Source organism: Chaetodon trifascialis, chromosome 2, assembly GCF_039877785.1.
Source record: "Chaetodon trifascialis isolate fChaTrf1 chromosome 2, fChaTrf1.hap1, whole genome shotgun sequence".
Lineage (NCBI taxonomy): Eukaryota > Metazoa > Chordata > Actinopteri > Chaetodontiformes > Chaetodontidae > Chaetodon > Chaetodon trifascialis.
This window is the reverse complement of record NC_092057.1, coordinates 25,761,978-25,783,002: the sequence shown is the minus strand read 5'-3', so window position 1 is coordinate 25,783,002 and position 21,025 is coordinate 25,761,978. Positions and strand designations below refer to the sequence as shown.

At 43.6% G+C, this 21,025-nt stretch overlaps 1 protein-coding gene across 1 annotated transcript in view; it reads right to left on the bottom strand.

Annotated features, from left to right (window-relative positions):
* Positions 1-21,025, bottom strand: part of dnah6 (dynein, axonemal, heavy chain 6) — a 133,121-nt gene that overhangs the window by 104,876 nt on the left and 7,220 nt on the right. Inside the window, exons 20-43 of the mRNA XM_070980316.1 lie at positions 20,865-20,915; positions 19,390-19,482; positions 19,177-19,296; positions 18,643-18,823; positions 18,459-18,555; positions 18,027-18,255; positions 17,081-17,245; positions 16,636-16,746; positions 16,158-16,283; positions 15,837-15,992; positions 15,335-15,496; positions 13,732-13,869; positions 13,071-13,238; positions 12,758-12,906; positions 11,294-11,401; positions 10,948-11,074; positions 9,978-10,190; positions 9,670-9,891; positions 9,418-9,540; positions 4,774-4,956; positions 4,398-4,541; positions 2,698-2,919; positions 1,035-1,182; positions 691-848 (exon numbers count right to left, since the gene is read on the bottom strand). Of these exons, the coding sequence (XP_070836417.1) occupies positions 691-848; positions 1,035-1,182; positions 2,698-2,919; positions 4,398-4,541; positions 4,774-4,956; positions 9,418-9,540; positions 9,670-9,891; positions 9,978-10,190; positions 10,948-11,074; positions 11,294-11,401; positions 12,758-12,906; positions 13,071-13,238; positions 13,732-13,869; positions 15,335-15,496; positions 15,837-15,992; positions 16,158-16,283; positions 16,636-16,746; positions 17,081-17,245; positions 18,027-18,255; positions 18,459-18,555; positions 18,643-18,823; positions 19,177-19,296; positions 19,390-19,482; positions 20,865-20,915 (3,594 nt within the window). The remainder of the gene's footprint in view (positions 1-690; positions 849-1,034; positions 1,183-2,697; positions 2,920-4,397; positions 4,542-4,773; positions 4,957-9,417; positions 9,541-9,669; positions 9,892-9,977; positions 10,191-10,947; positions 11,075-11,293; positions 11,402-12,757; positions 12,907-13,070; positions 13,239-13,731; positions 13,870-15,334; positions 15,497-15,836; positions 15,993-16,157; positions 16,284-16,635; positions 16,747-17,080; positions 17,246-18,026; positions 18,256-18,458; positions 18,556-18,642; positions 18,824-19,176; positions 19,297-19,389; positions 19,483-20,864; positions 20,916-21,025) is intronic.

Sequence of the window (21,025 nt, the reverse complement as noted above, 5' to 3'; positions counted from 1 at the left end):
AGTCTTGTGAGTGTGTGCATGTGTGTGTGTGCAGTTGTATAGTAAAGTTAAATGTTGGAAACTTTCTATTGATACAGAAAATAAATATGGGTCGACTATATTAACACACATACAGATAGAAACACACACAGGCACACAAGATGAATGGGTTTCTTGTATAAATGGACAAACTTCATTAAAAGTCCAGCTACAACAAATGAAGTTGATGCTGACTGCGTGAAAACAAAAACTAAATAGCTATATCTACACTTTTTACCTCAACAGAAAAACAATCAAGCATTTTGGGAAATGTGGCTGTTTGCCATCTCACCTCAAGTTAGATGAGAAAATCAATATCGTTTCCATCTTTCTGTGTTGAGCACAGTTCTTGGAAGGTTTTTCTTAGAGCATAAAGACTGTAAACAGGAGGAAACAGCTAGAGAAGTTCTGTTCACAGTCGCCAACAATAACTCCGAACATGTCTTGTCTGCAGGATGTATCTTGTGTTTTTAACGTGTAGAAATTGAAAATTATGTGTGAAATGGAAAACTGTGCCTTAACACTTCATAAAAGGGGTGACCACATGTTGCCAGACACTGTAACTGCCATCTGCTAAACTCCTTGCAACCAATCTCAGGTGTATGCACATACATAATGATGACTAAACTGCAGCATCACAATAGAGCTCATCTTGTTTGTATACATTTATACCTGGATCTCCTTCCAGAAGAACTTGTTTCTGTCATAGAAGCCAGAAAAGTCTTGGAATTGACGCAGTAGTTCTATAGGGGGCTGAGAGCCGTAAGTGTCCAGTTTAGGCATATTCAGGTCATCCACAAACACCACTAACTTCTTGTTACCAGGAGCACCTACAGGGAGGGAAAAGGAAAAAGGTTAACAGGTGTATTGATTGACAGATGGCAGGATGATAGGACAGTACTGTCTGAAGATGGATTGAAAAAGTAGAATAATGACAGATAACTGCATAAACAGAGAGATGAATGGACGGCTCGATGAACAGCCTAAATCAAGAACAATTTTTCTTGCTCCTATACCCAGAATGTTCTTCCTCTTTTTCTCCAGTTTGGACTCAATGATCTCCTGCGTGCGGGCGGAGGAGGTCTGAGCAGAGAAGTTGATGTAGACTGGAAGGTATCCTGCCTTTTCATGGATACTGTTAAGAAGGCCCCGGGCCACCACTGACTGTGAAGGACAGACACACAAAAATACTTCAGTAACACAGACATATTTATTTCTTGTCTAACAAGTTTGACCTGTAACATCAAAGGTTTCATTAGTTTCAGAAGCTTTTCAATAATTCTCTTGAAATTTTGGCAAAACAAATGAAGATCTATGGGAAAAAGTTCAAACCAAACCAGCATTAATTACTGGGGCATTTTATATGGATTTTGCTATGATCTCTGCAGCCAATGTATTCCTTGTAATTTCAAGATTACGTGAAGAGGTGCAGTATTGATGATTTTTAATGTGTGCTCTTAACCCTTATTAACTCCTGATCTCTAGCTATCTCGTCTCCATATTTAATGAGGGTTAGGTTAAGAGGGGGGCTGAGGGTAAGGGTTCGGGTTAAAATATGTAAAGACATGCATAAATAACCTTGTGTGGATAGAAAAGAATGGGGTGTCCACAGATTGTATCTGAGCTAATATTCACACCTTTAAAATCTCAATCACTTGCAATATTAAAAGCACACAGACACGATATTTAAAGTGTCTGCCATGTTCAGTCATTTTAATAAGCTTATTTTCTAGTGTTTCCATCGGGGCTTGTTCCGTGTTTTCTATACTTGCTGTTAAATCACACTATAGTGCTCCCCAGTGTGCATGCACTATTAACACAGTCTGTCTTGATCTAATGATCTATGGCTCAGCCAACAATGCACCTGACTAGGGCTGGGCGATAAAACGATAATGATATGTCTCGCGATAGACACGTAATCAATATTAATAAAAAAAGCGTTTGATAAAACATTCAATAATTTTTTTTATTCGTCAGAAGAAACCAGAAGTTGTGAAGCAAGGTTGGTTGCATGAACATCTGCAACCACAGCACCACCGCACAAGCAGCAGACCACCATGCAGAGGTACTTCAGTTCCTTATGACAAAGTCCTTATTTTAAATAGGTCATAAAAAATATCAATAATTATCGATATTGACTGATATGAAACACTTAAATCATGATACATTTTTCAGCCATATTGCCCAGCTCTACACCTGACCATACATTATTTAAGATGAGCGTGCCCATGAGTGCACAGATGGGTGCAGGTTCATTTGCCACATACATAGCATGGCCGCTGGGCATGAAAACGACAAGTGCTATGACACGTAAGATAAGGTAAACTAGCAATGACACTTGCACTGTGTGCTGGTTGTAAGAAAGGGCCCAATTCATGCAAACTCAAAGACAACAAAGCAAGCTCAACACGGGCAAAAGATCCTGGTTAATCAGGTGCAAAAAGTAACCAGAAGAACCTGCTCTTGCAGTGGCGCTGCCAGTATTCACTGACACACCAGCTGTGGCCAGTGGTTTTCCTCTCTGTACCCAGACACCCCTTTAGTGTCTTAAAAGGGAAACAAGTGGGCAAATACATAACAACATGGCGTTGTATCTTTTTATTCAATCAGTGTGCTGCTCTTTATAGTACAGTATTTCACAGTGTTGCTACTGTTTCTACTGTATTGATGAATCCTTACCTTCCCTACTCCAGTGCCGCCCGTGAAGAGCACAGAACGTCGCACAGATAGCAGCTTCTCCATCAGGTAGCCATAGCGGACAGTGTCTGTGGTGGGGACCAGCATCTCAAAAAAGGGCTGCTCCCTGTTGTATTTAAACAAAGGGATTATCTTCTCCCATGGCTCCAGACGCTTGTAGTTAAAGTTCATGTACACACTCCACAGGGTGCCATGCTTTGGGAGCTGCATGGTACAGATCAAAGCACATTAATTGCCAAACACGAAAATGCACAAGTGCCTACATTAGACTGTATTGAATTAGATGTAAAACCTTCTTAAATCAAGCATTAAACACACTCATTCTACTCTGCTGTTCTCTGTAGTTTCTGTTATGTGGTACTTTGGATGTTTCCCCGTGGCATATGAATCAGTATTTGTCTGCCATTTTTGTTTCCCTGAAACCTGCTGGTACTGATGTCTGCATGTGCAGTTTAGTCCCTCAAGCTTCACAGGTGGGAGCTGGCTGCACTGCCTTCATCTCATAGTAAACACACCAAAACTTAGACACAAACAGTCTGGTATAAATAACATTAAAATTCACAACATTCAGCTCCTTATGCACAGACAGGGATGTGGGATGTTCCAGATGATACTGTGCAGTCTTCGTGAATCTTTTACTAACATGCTCACTCCACCATGTTTGTACCCTACTGTGTTCTGCCTCTGTCAATAAGACATTCCCTCATCTGCCACTACTGCCAGCAAAGACAAACAATGAACTTTCCTTTTCCTGTTCCTCAAAGACTGATGGATTCATAATTTCAGCCTCTACACCCTTTCATTTATTTCTCTGCACCACATTCTTTGCAAATAAAAATGTATTCCTCCATTATATAATGACAGAGTCATAATTCTGATGGTATGCAATGGACTTTTCCATCCTTGGCACAAAGCTCATCCTTCCTATTTGATCTATCTTATGTTCTTGTAACTCACTGAATGTATTTCTAAAATGTACAATATTCTTAATATCTTATTTCAAATCAAACTCTAATCAAACTTACTTTATATAGCTCTTTTCATACAAATAAAATGCAAAACAAAGTGCTTTACAACAGTTGTTGTACAAACATTGTAAAGGAAAAACAGAAAAACAGAGAAAACCCGTCCCTCCCATTCTCCACACACACACACACACACACACACACACACACACACACACACACACACACACACACACACACACTCACACACACACACACACACTCACCACTGACAGTTGCGAGACATGGCAAGGCACTGAGGATCGAGGAAAACGCCATTTCACACAAGTGACTGATATCATAGAAAAGAATCCTCTCTCAGATTAGCTGTGCTCCAGCTAGAAATACCCAGTGCCAAGAGTACTTTCATGTAATATATAATATGAGCTAACCTTCAGGCTTTTTCACATATTTCATGCCAATATCAGCAAATGCGTTGGTAAATGCATTTGACTCTCAGTAATACAGATGAGGGACAGAAAAATGCCTTGAGTGGCAGAGATGAGATTCACAGCAACAGTGGACATGTGAGACACAGCTGTGACATGTTTGTTTGTATGTATGTCAGTGTTTTTCAAACATACATGGTGTCTGCTCCAATCCAGTATAGTACAAAAAAGCCTCTATCCTGGCCATCTATTTCTGTGTGTATCTGTGGATGTGTGCATATGTTTATACCTTAGCATTGCTGTTGTCTTCAAACTGCTCTCTGACAAAGGTGTCAAAAGCATCCCAGTGAGAACTGGTCAAGTTGCCGCCTACTGCCCACAGGTAGCAAAATATGAAGGTCTGACATAATACACTGGTGAGATGCTTGGAATCCTGACACCAACACACAGAAAAACAAGAGAGGAAGAAACTTAGTTAAAAAGTAACTGCAGGTAATGGTTCAAAATTAAATATACATATAAACGACTATATGCCTGTGCCAGTTTATGTATTTGTGGAGTCCAGTCATCAAGTTCTTGGTGTCGTGTGGTTTAAGTAAAGGTTATACCTTTTATCATCTGACCTTGCCCATCAACTTGACAGTTAAATCTTGTGATTGATGTACCATTTTGAGGTCTGGCCCTCCTTTGCTCAGCAGCAGTGCCTCCAGCAGGGAACAAAGTGTGGTGACTTTGCTGATATCCACTTGGTGAATGGCCTGGGTGCAATGCTTCAACACGAACTGAAGGCCCTTCTCCACATACTGCTCAAAGAGCTCCAGCAGGTATGTCCGCACTGAGTCTGGAAGCTAGAGACACAGCATGGAGCAAAGGAAGAAATAAATCACAGAGAGATGGATGTAGGCAGACGGAAGTGCCTTTAAAGACACATAATCACTGAAGCAAAATAGATTGACATAGTTTGAGTTACATAGTTCAACACTGTCAGAAAAGCATTCATTCACTTTCTTGCCAAGTGTTGCATGACAACATTGATACTGCTCTCATATCAGCCCACTAAATTTTAGCTTAATATAGCATAAAAGAGGGGGACACAACAAAAGCAACACACAAATGCACTGTCAAGTTTCAGTCAATTAGACACCGAGACAAAGACGTACACAGCAAGAGAGAAAGAAGGTGAGGGGAGGGATGCCCCACTCTCACTGTGGCATAAGTCACCCTGAGCATCAAACTATAAACTTTGATGTGATGTGCTCTCATCAGCATTCTTGCTGATGCTGAAGTTCTCCTGCTTGTAATGACTGAAAAGGCACATTTCCAATCATGTTCCAGTGCACAAATTGTCAGGAACACACAGCCACAGTTTCACACAGACAGAATACAAAAGCAATGATGGGCAGATGATGAGATGATAAGTGATATACAGTAAGAGCATGAAGTGTATTTGATGTTTGAATGATAACTGTCTCTGCAATGGACTGTGATCAAGGGTTCAGAACTATGACCTGTGAGAAGACCTGATTACAATGAATGTAACTTATATTGTGTGTACTAAGACTGACCCGTAATGCCATAAGTCTTTATCATTATGGTTAAATTGTTGCTATAAATGCACTTGAAAATGGAAATGAAAAATAAAGTAACTGTTCGAAGTTGTTCATATTCACTTTGATTTTATCTTTTGTTCAGGGTTCTTCAATGACTGCTAGTTTCAATGCCAGGAGACAAAAAAAAATACTACAATGAGATCGTTTCATTTGAAATATCAAAAGACTTTTGGTTTAGGCTACATGAACACATGTATATTCAAATTCAAATTCAAGTATATTCCTAATTTTGAAAACATAATGCTCACAATCAACATGCCTCTAGGCACTTTCAAAAGTTGTTTTGCAATTCCAAATACGATTCTAAAAGTGTTCCTCCTTGAACTGCCACCTTATCGTGGTGGAGGAGTTTGAGTACCCGAATGATCCTAGAGGCTATGTTGTCCGGGGCTTAATGCCCCTGGTAGGGTCTCCCAAGGCAAACAGGTTCTAGGTGACGGGTCAGACTAAGAGCAGTTCAAAAAGCCCCTATGAAAGACATTAAATCAAGGAAGCATACGTCGCCCGGATTGGCGTCACCGGGGCCCCGCCCTGGAGCCAGGCCTGGGGTTGGGGCTTGCAGGCGAGCGCCTGGTGGCCGGGTCTTTGCCCACGGGACCCGGCCGGGCACAGCCCGAAGGAGCGACGTGGGCCCGCCTTCCCGTAGGCCCACCACCCGCAGGAAGGATCAGAAGGGGCCGGTGCTATGTGGAATGGGTAGCAGTCGTGGGCGGGGGCCCCGACGACCCAAACCCTGGACAACGACTCTGGCTATGGGGACATGGAATGTCACCTCACTGTGGGGGAAAGAGCCTGAGCTAGTGCGGGAGGTTGAGCGGTACCGGCTAGAGATAGTCGGGCTCACCTCCACGCACAGTCTGGGCTCTGGAACCCAACTCCTTGAGAGAGGCTGGACTCTCTTCTACTCTGGAGTTGCCCGCGGTGAGAGGCGGCGAGCTGGTGTGGGCTTGCTTATAGCCCCCCAGCTCAGCCGCCATGTGTTGGAGTTCTCCCCGCTGAGCGAGAGGGTCGCTTCCCTGCGCCTTCGGGTTGGGGATAGGTCTCTCACTATTGTTTCGGCCTACGGGCCGAACAGTAGCGTAGAGTACCCGGCCTTCTTGGAGTCCCTGGGAGGGGTACTGGAAAGTGCTCCAACCGGGGACTCCATTGTTCTGCTGGGAGACTTCAATGCTCACGTGGGCAGCGACAGTGACACCTGGAGGGGAGTGATTGGGAGGAACGGCCTCCCCGATCTGAACCCGAGTGGTGTTCTGTTATTGGATTTCTGTGCTAGTCACAGTTTGTCCATAACGAACACCATGTTCAAGCATAAGGGTGTCCATCAGTGCACGTGGCACCAAGACACCCTAGGCCGGAGGTCAATGATCGACTTTGTAGTGGTATCATCTGACCTTCGGCGGTATGTCTTGGACACTCGGGTAAAGAGAGGGGCTGAGCTGTCAACTGATCACCACCTGGTGGTGAGTTGGATTCGCTGGCAGGGGAAGAAGCGGGACAGACTTGGCAGACCCAAACGTACGGTGAGGGTCTGTTGGGAACGTCTGGCGGAACCCGCTGTCAGGGAAGTTTTCAACTCCCACCTCCGGGAGAGCTTCAACCAGATCCCGAGGGAGGTTGGAGACATTGAGTCCGAATGGACCATGTTCTCCACTTCCATTGTTGATGCAGCCGTCCATAGCTGTGGCCGTAAAGTCGGCGGTGCCTGTCGTGGCGGCAACCCCCGAACCCGGTGGTGGACACCGGAAGTAAGGGATGCCGTCAAGCTGAAGAAGGAGTCCTATCGGGCCTGGTTGGCTCATAGGACTCCTGAGGCAGCTGATGGGTACCGGCGGACCAAGCGTGCGGCAGCTCGGGCGGTTGTAGAAGCAAAAACTCGGGTCTGGGAGGAGTTCGGGGAGGCCATGGAGGAGGACTACCGGTCGGCCTCGAGGAAATTCTGGCAAACCGTTCGGCGCCTCAGGAAGGGGAAGCAGCTTTCTGTCAACACTGTTTACAGTGGAGGTGGGGAGCTGTTGACCTCGACTGGGGATATTGTCGGGCGGTGGAAGGAATACTTCGAGGATCTCCTCAATCCCTCTGTCATGTCTTCCGTAGAGGAAGCAGAGACTGGGGACTTGGAGGTCGATTCATTCATCACCGGGGCTGAAGTCACTGAGGCAGTTCGCAAGCTCCTCGGTGGCAAAATGGATGAGATCCGCCCTGAGTACCTCAAGTCTCTGGATGTTGTAGGACTGTCTTGGTTGACACGCCTCTGCAGCATCGCGTGGCAGACGGGGACAGTGCCTCTGGACTGGCAGACTGGGGTGGTGGTCCCTCTTTTTAAAAAGGGGGACCGGAGGGTGTGTTCCAACTATCGGGGGATCACACTCCTCAGCCTCCCTGGTAAAGTCTATTCCAGGGTATTGGAGAGGAGAATCCGGCCGATAGTCGAACCCCGGATTCAAGAGGAACAATGCGGTTTTCGTCCTGGCCGTGGAACACTGGACCAGCTCTATACCCTCCACAGGGTGCTTGAGGGTTCATGGGAGTTTGCCCAACCAGTCCACATGTGCTTCGTGGACTTGGAGAAGGCATTCGACCGTGTTCCTCGCGTCATTCTGTGGGAGGTGCTCCAGGAGTATGGGGTTGGAGGCCCTCTGTTGAGGGCTGTACAGTCCCTGTACAACCGGAGCAGGAGCTTGGTCCGCATTGCCGGCAGTAAGTCGGACCTGTTCCCGGTGCATGTTGGACTCCGGCAGGGCTGCCCTTTGTCACCGGTTCTGTTCATCATTTTTATGGACAGGATTTCTAGGCGCAGCCAGGGGCCGGAGGGGGTTCGGTTCGGGGGCCGGCAGATTTCGTCTCTGCTTTTCGCGGATGATGTTGTCTTGTTGGCTTCCTCGAGCAAGGACCTTCAGCATGCGCTGGGGCGGTTCGCAGCCGAGTGTGAAGCAGCTGGGATGAGAGTTAGCACCTCCAAGTCCGAGGCCATGGTTCTCGACCAGAAAAAGGTGGCTTGCTCCCTTCAGGTTGGGGGAGAGTTCCTGCCTCAAGTGGAGGAGTTTAAGTATCTTGGGATCCTGTTCACGAGTGAGGGAAGGATGGAACGTGAGATTGACAGGCGGATCGGTGCAGCGGCTGCAGTAATGCGGTCGCTGTATCGGTCTGTCGTGGTAAAGAAGGAGCTGAGCCGAAAGGCGAAGCTCTCGATTTACCGGTCAATCTACGTTCCTACCCTCACCTATGGTCATGAACTTTGGGTCATGACCGAAAGAACGAGGTCCCGGATACAAGCGGCTGAAATGAGTTTCCTCCGCAGGGTGGCGGGGCGCTCCCTTAGAGATAGGGTGAGGAGCTCTGTCACCCGGGAGGAGCTCAGAGTAGAGTCGCTGCTCCTCCGCATCGAGAGGAGTCAGCTGAGGTGGCTCGGGCATCTCTATCGGATGCCCCCTGGACGCCTCCCTAGGGAGGTGTTCCAGGCATGTCCCACCGGGAGGAGGCCCCGGGGAAGACCCAGGACACGCTGGGGTGACTACGTCACTCGGCTGGCCTGGGAACGCCTCGGGATCCCCCCGGAAGAGTTGGAGGAAGTGTCCGGGGAGAGGGAAGTCTGGGCGTTCCTGCTCAGACTGCTCCCCCCGCAACCCGGCCCCGGATAAGCGGAAGATAATGGATGGATTCTAAAAGATCTGGGGATGACAGAGATACAGTATGTACAACCTTGGCTCCTAATCCACTTATCCATGTCTGGACATAGGGCATCCACTTGAGCTCATCTGGGTCAATATATACCATCCCACAGCGGCTGACTGTGGCTGGAGATGCTACGGCCAAGTCCTGGACCTGAAAAACAGACAATGAAATGTAAATAAGCTGATCTAGAAGCACAAATTGCTGTGGAACCCCGTAAGTATGCACTAAAGCAGAGAGCAACAAACGTATTCAAGAAAGGTGAAAGTGCTCAGCTCTCACCTCAAACACCATATGTATGGATGGAGAAAGTTTGATTCGCTCGCTGTTAGCCAGACAGAGCATCTTGTTGTCATCCAGCACCGTGTTCATGTTCTCAATCCACAGGGCGTCAACTGGCCCGTCGCAGATCACCCACTTGTGGTGGTCACTGGTGTCGCTGACTGCATCCCGGATGCTCAGCGCCATCAGTCCGTCACGCCACTCCAGTGTTAATGTGTTAACCTGAAGGTTGAGGTTAATAAAATAAATAAACAGGAGTAGAGAGGGTAGCTAAGAAGCTGCATCATGCATTCTCTTGTCTACAGCACCTCTCCATAGAGCTCTCCCATTGTGACAGATTTTGGGTTGAGAACATAAGTCTTGACAGGTTGGTAGAAGGGGTTGTTAGCTTTGTGCCCTGTGCGATGAAGGGCCTCCAGTGTGTCTGCCAGGATGGTGTAGACAGTGGTTTTACCTCCACCTGTAGGCCCTACCAACATGACACCATGGCGCACTAACATGGTCTCATACAGCTGGATCACCTGGTAGTATAAAAAGAAGTGAGAAGGAAGGGAATGAGGGCATGTTTTGACCAGACTCCTTTTACAAAACAAACCAAGTTCACTACTACATCAGAGTGAAACAAACATAAGGCATCTAAATTCTATTCACCTCCATTATACTGTGGAGGCGGCAGAAATCTCAGAGGCAGACATGTGAAATCTGAGCAAGTAAAACTAAAATCTCTGCAGGGCTAGATACCACTAGAGATAGAGTAAGAGAAAAATAATTTGGGGGTAATTTGGGTGATTCAGTGCTTTAAAAGATAAGTCAGCCAACCTTCTATACTTTATTATTGTTCACTAGATTCGATGAAAATACAAAAACAACATTTAACTGATTCTAAGAACAACTAATGCATAAATGTGCATTAATGTACTGCTGAAAACAGTTTCCCATTGATGCACAACTGTCTCTATTAACTCTAGTCTACTGGGTCCAGATGTTTTAGGAAATCAATTAGTTTTGTTAAAAAAAGAAATGCATTTCTGACCTGACCTTAAAAAAATCATATCTTCAGTGGGAGAGAATGGGCTTGGGGATGAGAGCCATGGGCAGGGTAAGTTAGTCAGAATGTACTGTGAGAGACTTGATGCTAAGAAAACTAAGGAATAATACTAGCCTTATCTTTTAAAATGTAATATATGTATCATGGGCAAAGTGTTTTACAGAGGCAACATATTCATAAGGAAATAAGTCCCAAAAAAAAAAAAAGTAATATCATTTTCCTCCATGTACCTTCTTGGTCATGCTAGCCAAAGGCTGCAGATTTCTCTTAACCAGAGACTCCAGGATGGTGGAGTGCAGCACACCGTAATCGTGCTCGGGAATGCACACACCAGGAAAGAGGTCTGACAGGATACCACTGCAGAGCATTAGCATAACACACACACACACGCACGCACGCACACAAAAAAACAAAAGAATTTTTTGCACATGTAAAAATATAAAATACACAAAAAAAAGTTTCTCACTGAAACTTGTGTTGGCGGGCTGATGTCATATTCTAATGTCCTGTTTTTTTTTAGTATGTGTGCAGCAGATGTAACGTGTGCTTCCTGACTAAAATGTCTGATAGGCTTACCCAAACAGCACAGCATCATCAACGAGGAACTTTGGCAGGTTAGAATCCCTGAGAGCTCTGATAAGGACCACATCCTCACTGAGGTGGGGGTTATCTCGCTTTAGAGACCTAAGAACACACACACACACACACACACACACACACACACACACACACACACACACACACACACACACACACAATGAAAGACAAAACAAAACATGACGTTAGAAATTATACATATCAAGCATTTTCTTCGAAGTAAGGTATTTGTCAAAGAGCCATTGCCAGATTAGAAATTCTTATATAAGACATTTTATAAAAATCTAATATGACAAGCTCATATATATTTCATTTGTAGCAATCCTGAAGCTTGGCGAAGCCTGTTGGTCACAAAGCAACACTCCTCTTTTCTTTTTTCTTTTTAACGTTCACTATTGTCAACTGCATAAATTATAACTGGTCATTTATTTTTTTTAAATGCATTCAAATATAAAAAAGAAAGAAAATCAATCAAGAAACACTATGACCATGTACCACTTCATTCGACACCTTGACTTCAATTACTTCAAAAGTGATGCAGGTATCTCTTCAAAAAAAGTTGGGGCATTCATTGAAATGAATGTTAACAATATGGGAAAAGCAATGTTAGAATGGGTAATTAATTAGTGGAAAAACAGACTCATTAAAAAATATAGATGTAATCAAGATAAGCAGCCGCCATGAGCTGATAATTCAATATTACACAACCTGATCTCCACAACAGGCTGGCTCCACTTAATTATAAAAACAAAGCAAAAAACATTAGAGTGGGAGATAATGAATGTGTGTTTAGTGTGGACTCAGAGGAGTAATATCGAGGCAAAGACAGACAATGAATCACAAGCCAATTACAACAGTTCCCTGAGCTTCAGCAAATAACCAACAGGCGAAAGCATGAATTTCACTACATATGGTCAAGAACATCCATTCAAATCTATTTATGCACCCACGCACACCAGGACAACAGTGTTTTCTCTTCAAGTGTTTCTTTTTTCTGCCTGATGTTGCTCTTCATGTGTCCGAACACTCTTTCATCTGAGGTACGATATCCATTTGAATGAGTGAAGACATTTCACACAGATGACACAGTGAAACCAGTGTCTCACTGAAGAAGTGCTTCCTTTCTTTTATCCATAGTCACAGCAAGAAAGAATGGGGTCATTTTAACAGTCAGAGGCTCTTACCCTCTATATACAGTATTAGATTTTTTAAATGCTTTTACATTGGATTAAAGTATTTTCTGGGTATGTGAGAGCTCAGCACAAAGGCTGACCATCTAACTCCCTGATGATAACTCTCTCTGCAATGGACTAAAACATGACCGCTGTGCGCTGATTGGAAACACAGCCATTTAACCATCTCTCACAGCACATTCCGTGCATGGATGCCAAAATATACTGGGTATATTTATGCCAGTGTATGCATGAGTGTGATGACTCTGACCCAGCCATGACCAGGACGGACTTGACGGCTCTCATGCCAAAGTCATAGTGGTCCTGCTGGGACAGCTGCTCAGAGCACAGCTTGTACATCTGGGTCATTTTCCTTGCGAGGGTCTTACTGGACTCGAATCCCTCTGAGTACAAAATCACCTGGAGGGTGAAAAAGAAACAGGGGAATGACAAATTGTTATGTTGAGAAAATAAGCAAGTATATACAACAACACACACACACACACACACACACACACACACACACACACACACACACACACACACACACACACACACACACACACACACATACAGTCTGTTACCTCAGCAATAAGTGCGTAGTTCGGCACCATCATGGCTATGGGTCTAAAGAGAGCTTTAAGGTTGTCAGGAAGCTCTGTTCTTCCAGCGTAACCGGGGTTCATGGTGATGAATGCAGCACACGTCATTATGAGCTTGATCTCCTGGCCCTCAAATCGAAACCTTGGCAGCTGCATAACACAGAGATGAATGATATGCTCTTTATGTGTGTGTATGGCAGTGACTTATGGAACTAATTAATTTCTAATTTATGTAATCTGTTCTAACCTAATGGTCCTTCTGTATCTGCTCTATGGAAAACACAGTAATGCTACAGTGGATTACTGGCTGGTATTCAATTGAACTTGCAGCATATTGCATTTGGTCAAAGCAGTGAGTGTCGTGTCATGAAATGCAACATAAAAGTTAATGTATTGTGTGATGTCCCATGGAATTCATCGCCATCCATCTACATGAATTACAATGAATTACAGGTGCTGTAAATAGATTACATATATTTAGAAAAGATGTGAAGCTAGAAAATAATTCTACAGTGACTGATAGCAGACCATCAGAGTCTTATGATTGACTTTTGAGATGTGTACGGCTCATCACTTGGTGTTACTTAGAATCTTAAGGTAGTGCATTGTGAACAATGCAAAAGGTGTGTGTGTGTGGGTGTACCTTTGCAGCTTTTGCATTGCGTATGGTTATGAGCTGCTGAGCGATGACAGACAACACTTCAATGTCAATTCGGTTAAATTCGTCAAAACAACACCAAGCACCCGACTGAGCAAGCCCGCTAAAGAAGCGCCCCATCATCTGGAAGAGAGAAATATCACTGATTAAGAATGAAAGCTATATAAAGGTTTAGATTGTCAATTCTAGATATATTTCCAAGTATTGTTTCATAAAGTGGCAACACTGAGACCATGTGAGACAGTCAGTGTAATTCATGGTTACATATATAATCTTTACTCCATTTGTCTTTGGCAAACTCCTCACCCTGCCTTAAACATTGGCATGTCTTATGGAAAAAAATATGATAAGAGAGAGAGAGAGAAAAAAAGAGTGAGTCAAAGTCCATACCTTATTTAAAACTCCTGTAAATCCAATAATAATTTAAACATAAAAGAGATTGTGTTTTTGGCTTTAGTATTAATCTTTTTGAGCAGAGGACAGCCATGAACATAATGTATATGTTTAGCTGGTATCAGTGAGTCATTATACTTGTGTGATGTCATGTTGCTTGCACCTTTTCCACAGACGACACAAAAAACACTGTTCAAAGTTATCAATAACCCAATGGGAGGGACAGTAGAATTAAATGCTCCGGTTAAATGTTGCTTAGCCACAGTGGAGCAGAGCTGAACAAAGAATTACTCATAAAACCACAGTGCTGTGATCCCAGCCCGGCTGAATCTAAGCGCTGTTCGACTCTAATACACAGGTGTCTGCTACCAGTAACTAACGACAGCAGACGCAGAGAGAATGGCTCTCCAGCTGTTATGTCAGTGTGTGCTCTCAGCTGTGCTGACTTCAAGACAAAATACTGTTTAACATTACATTTCAAAGTACACTTTCTCTCAAACTTAAAGGCTTATAATATACAGATATGTCCTTACATAATAATAGTTACTACTTATAAAGCATAAACTGTGTTTATTTGTCACCTGAACAAATTCAATGAAAACAAACTCATGTAAGCAAACTGTAAACATACAGAAACAATGAATAACATATTAAAAGATCTGACCCTCAGTGTGGGAGTGACAGCAGGTTCCAATCCTGTGTTTCTGGCTTTTGATGAGTCATTGCTTTTGCTTACATTGAAGCCACCTTGCGCTAGGTTGTTGATGCAATAAATACATTACTAATGGGGCAGGCAAACTTACAGAGAGACTGCTTGGACAGCATAGTGGAAAGGGCCAAATCTGGCTTCAGGCAATATTTTATTGGCATCCAGCTATTCTAAAGGCTCTGCACAGTGTCTTGTACTATGTCTGTCCTTTAACTGCCACAATTGCTAAAGTCTGACTGGTTTAGCAACAGTGCCATCTAATGGCATCACTTAGGACGAACAGTCAGAGTGACAGAGAGTGTTCCAGAGCTACGTCCCCTGGGGAGAACACATGCAGCGTCTGTGAAAGTTACTGGTAACAATAGCAGAATATATGCTGAATGACATGTAGGTGAATAATGAAGAACTGAGTGGACAAACAAGCAAACAAAAGTAACACAAAGTATAATAAAGGAGCACACAAATGTTCAGATGTGGGTTATAGACCTTGTAGTCAAGTCCATCAGAGCAGTTAAAGACCACACACTGTATGGCCAGGGCCTTAGCCAAGTCCTTGGTGGTCTCGGTTTTGCCTGTGCCTGCTGGGCCAGCTGGAGCTCCTCCCAGGTCTAACTGGAGAGCCCCCATCAGACACAAATAGCAACGGTCCTGCACATTAGGGAGGGATGAGAGGTACAAGACAGTCAGAATAACAGACTAGAACAAAAGATTAACAAGATAACAGATAAACACACAATATATTGTGTGTATCTGCGTCACATTTTCAGTTCTAGCCACTACAGAACACATATTCTACAGGCTACACTATTAGGTCCCTGTAGTGGATTGTTAGCCTGTGTCTTGGTAGTCTTCTCTATACAGGTCTGTGGATTTACAAGCACTCTGAATGAAGTAACATAATATTTATGAAGGTCTCTGTGTTACACCTGGGTTGCCATGTATCAGTCATACATGTGTGTCTGAGTATCAGTGTGTAAGTGTGTGTTACCGTGAGTGGTGTGATAACCAGTCTAGGACAGGCTCCCAGGTATTCATAGCCGTAATTGTAAGTAGATAGAGCCATTGTGGCCACACAGTTGTCAGTGTCCAGGTCCCAGTAGTAGCGTAACTGTCTTTGCCATTCAAAGTTAGACCTGGTGTCCACCTGAAAAAGACAGCTGAAGTTACTTTGTGGTGAGTTCTTACAAAACCTTTCAGATCAGAAGAAAGTCCCCAGTCAATACCTGCACCTATCGTACCAGTCCAAGAACAGACCTTGATGCTCCTTGATGGTGTTTGTGTGTGTTTGTACTATTGCACTACTATGTACCTTCTGGCGGACAAGATCTGTGACAATGTCTCTGGCATGGACATCGATGGTGATGAGAGCAGTGATGATATTGCGGTGTAAAGTAGGCAGCTGTCCTCGTACCAATGCTGCCAGGGCATTAAGCCTCTGCAATACACACAGACACACACGCACGCACGCACGCACGCACGCACGCACGCACGCACGCACGCACGCACGCACGCACACACACACACACACACACACACACACACACACACACACACACACACACACACACACACACACACACACACACACACACACACACACACACACACACACACCATAAATTAAGACATTACTTGGACAACCCATTTAAACAATGACAATAATGTGAACATTATTGGGTTATAAAGTTGAAATTAAAATGTAAAAACACAAGGGTAGATTTGATTTGTTGAATATACTTTTCAAAACCAGAGGAAAAGCAAGAGGCAGAGGAATTAGTGTGATGTACTTCAAAGTTAGTTAGTTCAAATTCCTGCAGAGCGGCAAAGTGGTCATGGTCTCCCTCCAGGCAGGCGTCCATGTCCCTGCACCACATCATCTGAGAAATGGTGAGCACCACCTGGTGGACACACATACATACTGAAGTCTGTATAAAAATAGACCAGGCTTGCCACAAATTACCTAAAATGATAGAAATCAATTACAAAATCAATGAAAGCATGAAACAATTGCAGCAGTTTTTGGTTAGCCTCTGAATCAGTGAATGACAATAATTTTCACTGTTAAAATAATATATGTGTAAAAGTGAAATGTAACAGCAACTACTGTATGTATAACAACATTTTCTGCTGCAAAGCCAACACAGGTAACTGTGCAACACAACAAACAATAGCACACAAGTCTGTTGTTTAAAAAGTCTGAAAAGCAGGGATGCCTGGTGTGTGTGTGTGTACCTGTGATGGATGTCCAGCCACCACCCATTCCTCTCTCGACTTCACCTGGTAGTCTGCAATGGCAGCCTTGCTGAGGCGTCGCAGGGAAGAGAACATGGCCTCCTCCACCTTACAAAGCCAATCTTCCACATTGCCTTGTGCCTTCAGACCTTTAGTCAAACCCACCTACACTTAGACACAGAGGAAAAGATCTGTTACAGTTCAGGACACAAATGTACATGTCTTTACGTGTTCAATGTGAACCCTCTGTGTCAGTTATCACAGCCTCTATTTGCCTTTTGTGATCAAAGGACAGCAGGGGTGATAACTAATGACCCCTTGTGGTCATAATTCACTAGCCCTACATCTGATACAGTGGGTGACTGAGCAATTTGTGCAAGCACAATTGCCACTGCAGTCAGACAGCATTCATCACTCTTCTTGCTGAATTTGAGATGTCAAACACTATTATACCATAATGATTGCTGTGGTATAATTTACTACTGAGGGGAGCCTGGTCCTCAGCTGGATACAATGAAACCTTAAACAAGAGCAGAAAACAGCTAGCAGCCACAGAGAGAGTACGAAACCAGTCAACCCTGACAAAGCTGTTATCCAATTTTGTGGCAAAACAACGAACTCTTAACACTTTTGAAAACAACACTACATAATTCATTCATTATTTTGTTATCAATACCAATCTTTTCCACTACTGTTTTTTGCATTATTTGACATCCTGCTTTATTCTTGCACTCATCACTGAGAAGAGAAGAGTAGTGTCATTTAACATGGCTGAACAGGTGAACATTTTCATACTTCACACGGTATGGATGTTGGTATGAGGGTGTGTTTTTTTTCTCCTCACTCACTCTTAGTCATTCTCAGCAAGAGCTGAAACAAGACAATAACAGGTAGAACAAAACAGAAAGCAAGATGACCGAGGGTGTTGAGGTTACTCCAACCTGACCTTTTCTCCCTCAGGAGAAACCATGTTCAGGATGTTTTTGCTGTAGAGCGCCTCCTGTTCTCCAGCATCCAGCGCAGTTCCTGTTGCATCAGAAGATTGTTCATGCAGCAAGGCAAACTCTAACCGTGTAATGGCATCAAAACACTTCCTGAGGTGGGGCTGCACCGCCTGGGGGTTTCTAGTCTGGGCCAGGATCTTTAGCAGCTCATCATTGGATAAGAAATAGAACCTGCAAGGGATATTTAAAGGACAAATATCAGAGTACTTATTACTACACATCAGCATCCACATCAGGAGGAGATGTTTAGAGTGACAACTGCTAACCTGTCATGGGGAAAATGAAGAGCAGTAAACTTTGAATGTAGTTTGTGCACAAGGAAAGCTACTAACAGAGAAAGGAAGTAATATGTAACAGAGCGTGCATGTGCATACCTGGGGAAGATGACTCTCTTGGACTCCAGGTATGCCTCCAGACACTTCTGTATCTCTTCCAAAAGAGCGTTGTTGTGTTGAAAAGTCTCCAGCAGATCTGTGTCAGATAACATGTATTTACCTGAGCGAGTGCATGTGTTTATCTGTCTGTCTGTCTGTGCACATCTTGTCTTTGGTTACCTACCGGGCTGTGTGGCTGCTTTTAGGACATTGGGCATCTTATGGACCTTTGACATGATCTCCTTCCAGGACTTGTCCACCTTAAGAAACATCTTGGATTCAGCAGGCAGCTGCCTCTTGATGTCTGGGGCCAAGAAGATACTCTCTAGATATAGCCAGTTCCTTTGGCATGTAAGCCACTCATCCTGGAAAAGAGGGCAGAAAAGAAAGAAATATGGGGGAGGAAGGGAAGACATGTGAGTGGAGGAAGAATTACAGTAGAAAATGAAATGAATAATATCAATAAACTATAGACTTAAAATTCAACACTGTTAGTATTTCCTTATATGATGTGAGACACAGAACACAGAACAGAAAAATTCTGAAGCATATTTTCTTTCTGCAAGCAGTTTATGTTCTCGTTTGCAGCCACTAGGGAGAGCTACTGTGTAGCATTTGAGGCCAAACCCAAAGTCAAAATCTGAATTCAGTATGTAGACAAGCCTTGAAATGAGCATGATGAAAGATCACTTTATGCTATTCTTTTCTATGCCATTACCAGTGTTTGGTTGAAGAGGGTCAGCTGTCTCAGCAATTTGTCCACCCTGAGCTTGATGGGAGCTACATAGCGAGAAGATGCCACCGTGCTCACATTGATAATGCTGTCATCCAGCAGCACCTTCACAGTAAACAAACATGGAAACACACACAATCAGATGTACTGAAACACAACAGTGTCTAAGAGTGTGTGGTGTGTGCTGTGTGTTACCACCTGGATATCATCCGTGCCTCCCAAGATGAACACGTCTTTGGAATCACCATGAGACAGCACAGTGAACTCCGTGGTCTTCCACGCATCCTCCACCTGCATGGCTCATTGAGAGGGCAGAGGTTAAATGATGTGGGCTCACAATGCATTCCATAAAGAGGTTCTTGCATGTGTACATCATGTGTGTGTATCATCCCACAGACATGATTTTCATGGAGGAGAATGGTGGGTCACAACAAATGAATGAACTTATCTCCTGGCTTGAGTGAATGTGGCTTAAGGGGAAAAAGCACCTACGTAAAATCAAATGTGAATAGTGGACAAAAGCTGCAACAATTAAATAGATTAACAGAAAATAAAGCAGCAACTCCTCAGATAATCATTTAGATTTAGAACATTTTATTAACCCAATGATTAACTGAGAAAACATTTGGCGAATGAATCAATGATGAAAAAAAACCAAAACAAATCGTTGCATGCAGCCCTACTCCAGACACAACACTGCTCTGCATGCATAAATGTCTGAGTGGTGCTTCACTTATAAAAGCACAATCTAACTAATCATTCCAGTTTATGTACTTATGTATTTTGAAGTAACTGCAAATGCGTTAATTACTAAAACTTAACACTAAAACCATACATGTGAGGAAAGTATGGTGGCCAGGCTGTCATTGTCTCCAGAAACATGAATCTGACTTAAAGGGACAATTTGACATTTTGGAAACATGATTTGTTTTCTTGTTAATTAGATGAGGAGATCAATATCACTGTTACGTCTATGCAGTAGATATGAAGGCTGATTTTGTCTGAAGGTAGAAACATCCGCCTACCAGCACTTCTAAAGCTCACTAATTAACACGTTATATCTTGTTTGCTTAATCTGTAGAAAAGATAGGCAGATTTTCTTTTATCAGTGGACAGAGCCTGGATATCTGTTTTCCCCTGCTTCCAGTCTTTATGCAAAGCTAAGATAACCGTCCCCTGGCTGTAGCGTCATATTTAGCAGAAAATTATAAGAGTGGTTTCAATCTTCTCATCTGACTCCTGGCAGGAATGCAAATAAGTGTATTTCCCAAAATGTCAAATTATTCTTTTAAGGGACCTGTGTGTAAGAGAGGGCATTGCTTTTACAGTGGATCAGAGGAACTGACTTTCATTGGCTATAATTAATGCCAGCCTCTATCATATCCACTAAAAATGTATTCTCCAAGTTCAACCATCAGTGCATCACATGACACCAGCCAACCCACTTTATACACTTTATGCTGTGTGAGTCAAATCACAAAAATAGGAATTCAGTAAGCATCTTAGCAAGAGTCTTTAAAAAAGCAGGAATCTCTGGATGTGACAATGTAATTGTTGAGTCATACTGTATGAATCATCAAATTGGGTTATGTGGGCACAAAATGGCATGATTAATGATTAAACTTGTGCTGCAGTTTGTCTAGATACAGCTAGGCAGATCCATTTTAACGCACCTTTCTGATAATGGTCTCCACAGATGCCTCTCCTGAAGCCTGTCCTGACACCTAAAGGGGTCAAGGGTTGTATTAGTGCTGTTTATCCAGTAAGTATAGCCAGTTTTTGTACTAGTGTTGAATACCTGTATTTAGTGTAATACGAGCAAAGATTAGTTTAG